Raw genomic sequence first — 13,006 nt, 5'->3', positions numbered from 1 at the left:
TGTTTAACATGGCTTTCCAGATTAAAAAAGGTGTTCCACTCTGTTATATTTTCAAAGATTCTTACAGGTTGGGGCACACATGCAATTGCTGAAAATAATGCTCGGTTGTTTTACCAATGAAAAAAATAACACACACTTTTGAGAAACAAGCTTGTTACAAATACCACCGCTTTGTAGCTAAGCAACATAAAATCCTCAGAGACCAGAAACTTTTTTTTTCATTTTTCTATCTGAGAAAAAAAAAATTCGATATGTGCCTGACAACACATATTGAATCACTTTCTCCTCTATGAGTCCCTATGAGATGGGTGTGGTGGTGCACACCTTTAGTCCCAGCATTCATCTCTGAGAGTTCTAGTCCAGCCAAGTCTACAAAGTCTACAAATTCCAGGACATCTAGAGTTGTTACAAAAAGAAACTCTGGGGGGGAAAAAGGAAGGGGAGGACAGAGACAGACAGAAAGAGAAAGAGAGAGACACAGACACTGAGAGACAGAGAGAACCTTGGGCATGCTAAGCTAGCAGTTTGGCACTTTGTCAATAAATCTCGGATTCTTTTGTTTTGTTTTTAGGACTGTATCACATGTAACTAGAGTCTAGCCTCACCACTCACAATGTAACTGAGGATGACTTTGAACTCTTGATCTGCTTCCAACTCCAGAGGTTCGAATTACAGGTTTGTGCCACTTGAACTGAACCCAGAGAGATCATGGGGCATGCTAGACAAGCCCTCTGCCAACTATGCTATGTCCTTAGCCATTTACTTAATTTTTACTATGAGGCAGTGCCTCACCAAGTTGCCCAGGCTGGCTCTGCACTTTTGAATCTTAAGTAGCCAGATTGCAGGTCTATACTAGCAGACCTGCCTTACACTTGTTTAAATATCGTCCGTAATTTCAACTGACGCCTCTGCATGCTGAGCCTCAGAGCCATTTGCTTCCTCTCCATGTCAGAAATAAACAATCACATAAAACTGCTGTCCCTTCTGTATATGTGGAAAAGTTGGTTTGGGGTGTCTTAAACATTACAAAAATACATCCTATAACTAAACTTCTTGCTCCCCATCAACACAACTCTAATCAGTCACATTTACTGTATCATTCCACTCCCCAGCCCACACATGTGCCCCCTATAGACTTACCTACTATTTTTGAGGGCGGGGGTCTTCCCAGTGCTTTACTAGGAAGAGCAATGCTGCCATGAATACAGCTACATGTTTTTTCACATAATGAACAAGAACTGCTTTCCACTCTATTAAGTTAAGTGGTTTGACCAGACACAGGTTTTTCAGTCTGAAGTTTGTTTTGACTTGATCCTGCAAATATGAACCACCCTAAGGTAGCAATGCCCACCTTCATCAGGGTGCACACTATCATTTCTGATCACCAGGTGTTGTGCTGCAAGATGGTAGCATTCTAATTCTTTTACACTCGCTCTTTATAAGCTAAACAAAAGTTCTAAGAAGCAACTTCTCTTTTTCATCAGGTTATTGACAATTCTTTCAGAAAAAAAACATTGGTAAGGAAAGTAAAGATAAATGTTTCTTTCCTTCTACTGACCAGTTTCAGAGTGAGTTAACTTTGTAGAAGCTCTTAAAGATGACCATTGGAACTAATAAATTTTGTTTAAATATTAACTGGTCTTTATGGATACTAACTTGCTTGATGCTAAAGATAGACTTTCACGGTACAGCCCACACTTAACATGCTCTCAGGCCTGGGTTCAACGCCCACATGCTAGACTGGGAGAGGGCTTATATATTTTAATTAAGTACACTGTTAACTTCAATACCAATTTATCAGAGTTGAGAACATGACAGCCTCTTCCAATGACTATGGAAACCTTCTGCAAACAACTTCAGTAGTGTCTTTCTGGCTCCTGACACACTGATGGCTCTAACTGTTTTCTTTATTTCTTAGCCTGCATTTAGGAACTGCATTCTGATGGCTCTGGTCTTTTAAAGTGAAAAGACATTTTGAGATCACAATCTGGGTCTATTAATGGTCCATCCGATCATTGTTTTTAGGACTTGACTTTTCTTTCATTTTTGAGACAAGTCCCATACATCCTAGGCTGGTCTCCAACTATATATCCTAGCGTGACTTTGAACTTCTGATCCTCTTGCCTCCAGCTCCAGAGCACCAGGATTACAAGCGTGCATCATCACCCAAGGCTTCTTGTATCTAGGCAAAGGCCCTCCCACCCTGAGCGACAGGCCCAGCTTGTTTTCCAGACATGTTAAGGGACAAAACAAACTAAAATTAGGTAATATGTATGTTCAAATATTGATAAGGTCAATCTAACAATGTAAAAGAAAAAGATCAACTACAAAGGAGAATATAGCAGAGTAACTATTAATAACAGTGGTTAAAAGAGAAAACCATGATTATTTCAGCATACAGTGAAAAGGCTTTATGAAATCAAGTATCAAGGGGTTTTCATACATAAAGGGTAACAACCTAAAAAGACAGTGACAGAGTCATAATTTATAGTTTAAGATTTTTAATAAGTAAGGATGCCTATCATTGTTTCCTTTCCTATTCATTTGCTGCCCCACCCCCGAGGCAAGATCTCTGTCTGTAGTCCTGGCTGTCCTAGAGATAACTGTACAGCAACTCACAGAGGTCTTCCAGCCTCTGCTTGTTTAATCCCAATAGCTGGGATTAAGCACCACCTCTTTTTAATACTGCAATACCTATACAGTGTGGCTAACAGATTTTTAAAAAGTATTAAGAATGATAAAGAAAGAACAAGAATTCCCATTGTTCTCAGACAATTGTACTAACCATAGAGAGAGCAACTCTGAGAACCAAGTTCAATAATGTTCTCAGGCAAAGAAATTTATAAAAACTGTTTTGCTAGGGGGCTGAAGAAATGGTTAAACAGTTAAGAGCACTGAATGCTCTTCCAGAGGGCCTGGGACCAACAAGGCACTTTAACAACCAGATGTGACTCTAGTTCCAAGGTATCTGACACCCTCTTCTGGCTTCTGCAGACACTGCATATATATGGTACATAGGCATACCCCCATGCCAGACACCCATACACATATACTAAAATAAATAAATCTCAAATAAAAACTGAATTGTTTGTTTAAAAAAGCAATTATCTATGACACAATTACAAAAAAAAAAAGAACAAATCATATGTGTGCGCACATATACGGAAAGACAGACAGATCTTTAAGAATGCTGTTTGTAATTAGGAATAGATCTTCTAAAGAACCTGCACATAAGTGTCTCTTAGAATGCGTGAGACTTTATAGCAAGCACTGTGATTATGAAGGAGTGGACAGCTACACCACACTGACAAAGGGATGGCTCACACAGGGAACAAGACATAGCAGACAGGTTGAATTTAAGGAGAAACAAAGAACACTGCCCAGTTCTCTAACTGTCACCTAGAAACGTGTGTCCGTGCTGCCAAAGCTTCAGATTTTTCTAAGATTCAGCAGAAGCCAGTGGTTTTCTATGTTTAGTCTCTTCATTCTTATATACTGGCAGCAAGTTCAAAACAATTTCCACAGAACAATTATATAAAAATTTGGTCCTGGTTCCCAGTTTTCTACTCCTAAAATATTCTTTCGACACTTAACTTGTGGTCTACAAGATAGTTCAGTGGGTAGAGGCACTTGTCACCAACCTGCAAATCCAAGTTCCATCCCTGAAATGCACAAGGAGGGAGAGGCAATTCTGCAAGCTGCCATCTTACCTCTACTCCATATGTGTGCCATGGGATTCATACACAGAGAGAGAAATAAATATGTACTAAGAAACTATTTTGGAATTGTATCTAAACCAAACAAGTGAAAGGGTATACATCTTTGGGAAATGTTTCTGCTATAAAATGTTAAGGGTAAGGGGCTGGGGATTTAGCTCAGTGGTAGAGCGCTTGCCTAGCAAACGCAAGGCCCTCGGTTTGGTCCTCAACTCTGGGGGAAAAAAGAGAAAAAAGAAAAAAGAAAAAAAAGGGGGGGTACTTTTTCTGACAGACCCTGAAAATAAAAGACCTACAAAAGACAATTAGAATTCAGTACTTCCAAAAGCTGTGTCTGCACTCCTCGAGGAAATGATAAAATGGGTAATTCTTTATGTACAAAACATAAGTAACCTAATAATTTTTTTCTTTCTTCTTTTCGGAGCTGAGGACCCAACCCAGGGCCTTGCGCTTTCTAGGCAAGTGCTCTACCACTGAGCTAAATACCCAACCCCAATAATTATTAACTTAGTCTTCATAACAGCCCAATAAAGTAAGGATTCAGATTGTCTCCATTTTACAGATGAGGAAACTGACACTCAAAGGTCAAAGATAAGAAAGAAAAAGAAAAGGGAGAGGGGACATGAAAAGAGAAAAGGAAGAGAGGACGAGAGGGGGAAAGGGAGAAAAGTCAAAGCAGATACTAAGGTAAGAAAGGCAGAATCCACAATGGGCAGGCAGGGAGTCTGGCCTGTGCAGGTTTGCTCTTGGATTCTGGCATTGGCAACCACAGAGCTAAATGTTTCTTCTCTTACTCTGGCTGACAACAGCTACCCTGGCCTGATGTTTTGAGTCCCTTCTCCCAATTCTTACTTTGAGCTACTATTTTATCCTTTTAAACTGACGCTCCAAGTTGTTGCTGTCTCAGTCGCTCTGTAGGTTGGAAGGGCTAAAATACATAAACTTAATGGAAGTAGCTATTTATAGAGTTTAACTAAGCCAAACGCTGAACAGGTTTTTGTGTTACAGAATGCTAAAGTCTACTCTAATAATTACTAGCTGAATGAATTTAAACAAATCATTTAAAACTCTGATTTTTTTTTTCTGGCTCCCTCTTCATAGGGCAAGAATTCATCTTTGAGAGAATTACCTACCTCAAGGTTTTACTATAAAATTTGAATGAGATTTTTATGTAAGTGGCTTCTAAAATGTTTACATTATTTATGTGTCTGATCGAAAAAAATTTTTCTCAGCATTTTTGAGACAGGGTTTTACTATGTAATACAGGTTTGCCTCAAATTTGCTATGTAGCCCAATATAGCCTCAAAAATGCAGCAATCCTCCTGCCTCAGCCTCCCAAGTACTGGGATTATAGGCATGCACCATCGTGCCTGGCTTTTCATATTTTGCTTCTATTGACAGCATCATGGTAGACACTGCAATAAAAATTAAAAAGAAACAGGTAAAATTAGTTTTAATAACATATTTTATTTAACCAACTTATCTAAAGTATCAAATTTCAACATATAATCATAGAAAATATTAAATATTTTACACTTTGTGTATGAGGCTTCTAAATACAGAATGTACTTTACAATTACAGCACATTTGAATTTGTATACATTTTCAGTAGAAATACTGTTAACTGTATTTCCATTTCATAAAATATACAATTGATTCACGTATTCCAATTGCTTAAACCACATTTAAAAGTTTTCCAATAACTGAATCAATATTTAAGAAAATTTTATTTTCCTCTTAATAGTCACCTTAGTTAAGCTAGTCATATTTCAGGAGCTCAGTGACTGACTACCATAACTAACAGCCCATCTGACAAATAAAATGCAGTCGTAGGGCAGCTGTTACACACACAAGTGAGAGACTCGAGAAATGAACCTTTTTATAGACATATGATAAAGAAAATTACTGACATGAACAAGGGACTTTTAAGTAAAAGAAACAAGAGTAGTAGACTTATAATTCTTATCCCCAAACAGAAAGATATTTATTTTTTTACCAAAATTTTACCACAGCTTTTTTGAGTATTTACACTTTTCAACTAAAAATTCAGTGTTTTATCAAATAATTACATTTTAAAACATCCTCAAAGTGTCACTTACACCTTGGACGTAATCTCTTTTAATGTGGTGCCTTGGATCAAATGTAGGCCTGACATATAATAGGCAAGAATTCCACCACTCTACTATATCTTAGCCCATGTAATTTTATTTAATCGTGTTTCAGAAATGAATCTTTAGATGTATGTGTGTGTGTGTGTGTGTACACTCATGTCCATACACATGTATCTTTTTCAAAATAAAATCTTCTCAAAATCTTAAATCTACTCTGATTTTAAATTTGAGAGTTGTCTCCCTTAGAATTCCCTTAGGAATATATAAGGGACTTCTCCAAATGGGGGGGTTCTGAATCTGTGTGTGTGTGTGTGTGTGTGTGTGTGTGTGTGTGTGTGTGTGTGTGTGTGTGTGTTCTGAGACAGGGTTTCTCTTTGTAGCTCTGGCTATTCTGGAACTCACTTTGTAGACCAGGCTAGTCTCCAACTCAGAGATCCACATGCTCTGCTTCTCGTGTGCTGGGATTAAAGGCATGCACCACCACAACTGACTGTAGTACTCTGAGTCTTTCCCCAACCAGGTTACCTTTTCTTTTTAAAGCTCAACTCCTAATCAGATTTCTATAAATCAGACCTAATGTTTCAACTGATAATCAACCAAGACTATATAGACACCATGTTTTCTAATATGCTATGCATATACAATAACTACCTGCCTACAATAATTTAATGTAGCCTATACCTTCAAATACTAATATCTTTTAGGTTCTCTCTCCATTAATTCTGTAACAATAAAATACAAAATCTGTATCAAAGGAAGCCCTGATTACATTTTTTAAGGAAGCTGTTAACAGGTATGAAAAACAATGCTATTTACAACTACTCCTATTAAGATCAGATAAGGAATGAATACATCCACAGGAGACAGTGCTGTTTTTGCTGTTCCCTTTCTTCTGAACCAATCTCCTTTTTTTACAGTAATAGTTCAGTTTTCCTCAGGGGAACTAATGCTCTACCATACCCAATCATGTATTTCTAAAGAGGCTACAACCCCCAACATGAACACAACACTAAATGAAACCAGTCTGATAAAATTTAACCTCTGTATTTTTTGTCTTAAGTTGGCAACAGATTTCCTTCCACTGAAGTTTCTGAGCTAGACATAAGCTGACTGTTGTCCTTCTTGACAGATGTATCGTTATGTTTGAGAAAAGCTGAGTGAGTGGTCTTTTTCTTCCCTAGTACTGCACATTCCTTCAATTTTATAGTCCACTCCTTAGCACTGACTCTTAATTAAAATAGAATTTAAGACTAAAAATACTAATTAGAAATTGTATAACTCAGTTGGGGATTTAGCTCAGTGGTAGAACGCTTGCCTAGCAAGCGCAAGGCCCTGGGTTCGTTCCTCAGCTCTAGAAAAAAAAAAAAAGAAAGAAAGAAATTGTATAACTTATATACCCTTCTCTATGGCTAAATCCTATGCCCCCTTTATCACAAATAAGCACCAAAAGAAAAAAGTGCCAATAAACGAGACTATCACACCCAATGTGCATCCTGGAGAAAGCAAAAGAACATGCATTTGTGTCAGAAAGAGATTCAGCAAGCAGAAAGATTTGCACAAACGTGGCAGCAACTAAGGCCTGAGGAAATCAGGACAAAATAAAATATCTTTAACTTAAATACATCTGTACAGTTTTCAGACAGGGAAAGTAACTAAGAAAACATTTAGCAAATGCTAATTAATATTCATTATAGCCAGATCCTCTGGCAGAACAATCAGTCCTCTGGTTAATCCCAGTAAATATTTAAGCTAGAGGCCACCATTAAAAACCAAAAGACAAAAACAAATCTCTGATCCACATAAAGGAAAGACTACAATGGGGAGGCAGAGGAGGGAATACAGTGCCTTTCCAGGTACAGGCTGCTCTTTCCGTCCTACCCTTGGTGTCACCAGACTGCCAACTACAGCTACCAAAGAATCTTCCCTGCCAGCAAAGATTTGATTCCCCAAGTCACTGTCATTGAAAAAGAAGTGTCCTTGCCAGATGTGGTATCAACTCAGCCTACCTGTCCAAAGTGAGCAGGGTAGCCCAGCATGTGCATATATAGTAACTTTGCCACATTCCGACACCGGTATGTATTGTCTTCTTCTCTGAATGATGACCGGATCGCAGCACATTCTTTCTGGATCATTTCTCGTTCTTCAGCTTGGGTTCGGGCTGTCCGGATGGTCCGGATCAGCTCCCGCAATCTGATGGGGGCTGGCATCCTCTGCATGTGGAAAAAGACATAAAATAGAAATGTTCTTATGTTTTGCCCCCAAAACCATTCATACATATAAAATATTGGCTGGTTTTTAAGAACACAAGACTTGCTAAATCCAGCTGAGATATGGTAAAGTTTATTAATAAGCTCCAAAGGTGTCATGTGCAAATCCCAAAACTGAATAAATGTCTATAAAGACTACAAAGTGTAAACTACTAAAGAAATCAAGACAGGACATGGGAACATCTGTTTGTCAGGTGTGATGGTTCTTTCCTGTAATCCCACCATTAGAGAGGCAGAAGTAGGTGAATTACCATGAGCTCAAGGCCAACCTGGGGTACACAGTAAACTCTAATGCAGTGTCAGACAACAGAAATTGACCCAGTACCAGTTACTAAGTTGTGCTGACCCAGACTTCCTTCTTGCCTCATGCAGATCAACAATTTGCTTGCCACGGAGTCACAAAGAGCCCCCCCCCATACTACCTGTGTATTATTGTTACATTTTATGACACATAGGCAAGGGTCTAAATTTACAAAATACTTCTACATTTATTATCTCGTTTGTTCTGTTCTTCCTTTGGTTTTGAGTCAGTGTTTTGTTATTCATATTGGCCTGAAACTGCTACTAAACCTGATACTCCTGTTTCTGTCTCAGGGGTGCTGGAATTGAACTGTATGCGCCACTCTGCCTAGCTTATGTGCTGCTAGAAATAAAACCCAGGCAAGCTTTCTCCTACTAAGTAAATTACATCCCTAGCCCTCCTCAGGTCACGTAGTAATTAAGGTAAAAATCACCATCCCCTTTTTGCCTATAAAGAAATTTAGTTTAAAGAAACTCAGCAATTTGCTCAAAAGCACAAGGAGACAGGTGACAGAGGCAGCACCTGAGCCAGGTCTCTCAATGCCTCAAAATCACACTGACATATAAAATGACACATCCACTAGGATTTGTTTTAAAGTATTCCAGAAAAAGAAATAACAGAACAAACAAAAAACAAACCAAAAAAAAATCCCAAACCTGAGGAGACAGAAGTTAGAAGAATAAGGGGAAGGTGCTGGGAGGGGTAGGGGGACGACAGGCAAAACGTGATCACTGCAGAACACAAGGGCGTTTGTGATCTGGTTTTGTGTCCATGACATTTGCATAATCAAAAGCTTTTAAGAAATCACAAAGCTTCCAGATAAGAGTATAGTCAAATTGGCAGAGTGCTTATCCAGCATGCAAGAAGGCCTGGGTTCAATTCCCAGCACTGTCTAAATCATGTGTGGTAGTGGACACCTGGAGGTGAGGACGAAGAGTCAGGTGTTAAAAGTCAGCCTAGGATACCCGAGATCCTATCAGGGACAGAAAAACAGAAGGAAGGTCAGAAGAAAGACAGGGGGGCTGGAGAGACAGCTCAGTGGTTAAGAGCACTGTCTGCTCTTCCAGAGGTCCTGAGTTCAATTCCCAGCAACCACATGGTGGCTCACAGCCATCTGTAATGGGATCTGATGCCCTCTTCTGGTGTCTGGAGACAGCTACAGTGTACTTATATATAATAAATAAATAGATAAATAAATAAATAAATAAATCTTTAAAAAAAGACAAGGGAAAGAGAGGAAAGAGAGAGAAAGAAATAGTGAAATTTCACAAAATAAGACAGTAAACAATGTCTCACTGAAACTAAGATGCCTAATATTAAGAATCTACTTATAGAGCCATTTCCTCTCTAACAGTAAACTATAAATGTCACAGGCTTCAGGATAAAGCATTTTGTAAGCATATGTAGTATATAATAGGAAAAAAGTAAAAAGCATCAAGAGCTCAGCTGCTAGTGATCAAGAGTGGTAACTGCCTAAAGCCCAGTCTGCTTTCAAAAAGTAGGTTTTACTTACTTCATGGAGAAGAGAAGAGTTACCTAGGAAAGCATGGTGACTCAGCCTGGAATCCCAGCACTCAAGAAGCTAAAGTTGGAGGATCAGAACAGGTTCAAGGCTAGATACTCTCAAAGGCCAAGAATAAACACTACAGGAAAGATCAGCAGTGAGCTGAGTTGTGGAGAGCTTGCCTTGCATGAACTGGTGCTCTGGTTCACCCCAGCACCACCTACAAGAGCTGGGAAACTCTGCTAGAGAACAATGCTTCTCCATAAACTCCCCAATGGTTCTACAAAGCAAACAAAAAGACTGTTAGAAAAAGCTTAAATCCAGTCCAAGAGCATGTATGTAATCTACCTTGGAAAACAATCGACAGCTTAAGCTAGGTGATAGAAAAACAGACAACCTGGCATAAAGTCTAAGCAGTTGTTACAGAATCACAGAAATAAAGTCCATGCCACCAGCGTGATTTTTTTTTTTAAAAGCTCCAGGACAATTTATAGAGTTTGAAAGAAAAACTCCAGAAGGCAAGCTGTAAATCTTGACAGCAGCCTGGAGGAGAGAGAAAAGAGACAAAACCATGCTGTTTAAGTTAGGCCAGCATGGAACTCAGTCACATGACAGCGCCATGACCAGGAGGGGAGCTGTAGAGAGAACAATAAAAGGCCTAAAGTACCAGAGAGTCACACTTGGGCTCAGGCTAATACCCAAAAGACAAAAAGAAAAGGGGGTAAGGGCAAAAGTCAAAAGAACTTTGTGATGGCTCTAGCCTGACTGCAGAGAGCAAGAGTCTGGGGAGAAAAAGTGTATTATCTTATTGTGAGGACACTTATCTCCAACTTCTTAAGCACAGCTTAAAAAAGATACTCAGCCGAACCTAGCAAGAGCTTGGTGACTGACCTGTCTCCTTCCCTCCTGTGAAGATGTAACCCTAAAAATGTTTAGGATGGACTTAAATTGGAGGATATAACTCATTTCTACCATGCCAATCTAGGAATCTGGTTCCAAAGCTTTTCAACAGAATGTATTAATATCTGGGGTGAAGTTTTAGTCCTTCCCCTCACAGACAGCATCCAGGCAGGAGTGCTCATTTAAGAAAAGATAAGAAATCAGAGCTTTCTTCTGGCATTTCTAGCCAGAGAACCAGAGATATTTCTGAATTACTACTTCCGGTGTCTCTGACTTAGGCTGCCAATTCAGTTTCTCTCTCCTGTTAATATCATTGGCCTCCCCTAACTGTCTTTAGAGAACTGAGGTGATAAATGAATCTGGCTTCTTTCTGGGGTGGGTCGCAGGTATGGAAGTGGAGTATCCCTTCAGTGGGCCCATCTAAGAGACTGACCATAAAGGCCAGTGAAGAAAGAAATCCTTGGCTGGTGAAAAGAAAAGTGTGAGAGAAGTAGAGTTACTAAAATTACAAGACCCAGACAGAGAACAAGAAGCCAGAGCAAAGTACAATTTTAAATGCCAATAGGTGTCTATGAAACAAATTTCCGTCCTGGTCGATAAATATATCATGTATAAGAACAGAGAATTAGTTACCTATTTGACTCACTCTCTGTGGTGCTGCAGTTTGCCCAATACTTCCCGAGTTGTTTCAACTCACTACATTAGTTGATTTCTTTATATACCATAATATGCTGACAGTCTCAGATTGAGAACAAAAGTTAAACTTAGAAGAAAAATTGGGAACAAGGCCAGTGAAATGCCTCATCTGATAAAGGCACTTGACACCATACCTGATGACCTGAGCTCAACCCTGGGAATCCCTATGGTAGGAAGAAATAGACTCTGAGCTCCACTTGCACAAACATGATACACATGGCCACCCTACACACATACCTGACCAAACTCCATGACCCCATCCCCCACACATAAAGAGAATTAGACAAAATTTTTAAAAATATATTCTACTCTTTTTTATTTTTATTTATTTCTTTAAAGCAGTAAGGGGTTGGACGATGACTCAGCTTGCTGCCAAGCCTGAGTTGATCCCTGAGATTCATGTGACTGGAAGAGAATCAACTCTTGTATGAGCATGCATACACACACAAATGCTCAGACAAAATAAATGTAAAAGATAAGTTAAAAACAAAAAATAGAAATAAATTTAATTAAAAGAAAAAGGAAAAAAGGAGAGAGAGGAAAACCAGTACACACCTGTAATCCCAGCACTAGAAAGGATAAGTAAGGGAGAGGAAATGGGGAGTACAAGGCCAGCATGGGCTACATAACAATACAGCCTCAAAAGTAAATTTTCTTCAGCAAATAGAAATAAATAAAAAAATAAGAAGTATAAGAGCCAGGCATGGTGGTGTGCACCTACAGTGCAAACAACTAGGTTGGCTGGAACAGAAGGATCACCTGATCCCATGAGTTTGAGACTACTCTGTACAACCAACGAGGACTCCGTCAAAAGTAGTTAGGGAGCTAGAGAGATGGATCAATAATTAGGAGCACATGTTGCTCTTGCAAAGGATCCAAGTTTGAATCCCAGAACCCAGGTAGTAGCACACAATTGTCTATATCTCAGTTCCAGGGGATCTGATGCCCTCTTTTGGCCTCCCTGGGCACCAGGCACATGTATGATACACATACATACAACATGCATACATACAAGCAAAACACTTATGCATATAAAATTAAATATTAAAATTTTAATAATTAATAAAATCTACTAAGCTCTTAGAAAAAGATAAATGAAGTGGTCTTACTTAAAAGACAATCATTTTCTGTGCCATTAGACAGAACCTATAGGAAACGAAGACTAGAAAGGTCTCTATAGATCTGAACCAGAGGTGTCAAGTTGTCCCAGAAAGAAGGTTCTGAGTGGCTGATTGAAAGACAGTACCCTCCAAACATTCAAATCAAATCAAGCTGCCTATTAAGTTATATCCTTTTAAACTTCTATGTAGGACAGAACAAAGACAAACAATTAGGACTCATACTTCCCTTTACCAGTACTCCACGTAGTAAATAAGTCTACTCCAATACTACAGGGGAAAACTAAGGATTGTGCCAAAGTGCTAAAAAAGTGAAGTAGTCTATGGAAATAAAAACACTGGAAATAAAAAAACACAACAAATCAAAAAAAAAAAAAAAAAAAAAAAAAAAAA

The 13,006-nt window shown here is 38.9% G+C and overlaps 1 protein-coding gene across 2 annotated transcripts in view; it reads right to left on the bottom strand.

The window, feature by feature from the left end:
* Ap1g1 (adaptor related protein complex 1 subunit gamma 1) overlaps positions 1 to 13,006 on the bottom strand; it is an 86,365-nt gene that overhangs the window by 52,221 nt on the left and 21,138 nt on the right. For both annotated transcript variants that reach the window (XM_032888076.1, XM_032888077.1), the window contains exon 2: positions 7,834 to 8,037. In XM_032888076.1, coding sequence (XP_032743967.1) covers positions 7,834 to 8,034 — 201 coding nt within the window. In that variant the 5' untranslated portion in view covers positions 8,035 to 8,037. The remainder of the gene's footprint in view (positions 1 to 7,833; positions 8,038 to 13,006) is intronic.

This window comes from Rattus rattus, chromosome 17, assembly GCF_011064425.1.
Source record: "Rattus rattus isolate New Zealand chromosome 17, Rrattus_CSIRO_v1, whole genome shotgun sequence".
NCBI classification, from domain to species: domain Eukaryota; kingdom Metazoa; phylum Chordata; class Mammalia; order Rodentia; family Muridae; genus Rattus; species Rattus rattus.
This window is presented reverse-complemented; position numbering and strand designations above follow the sequence as displayed.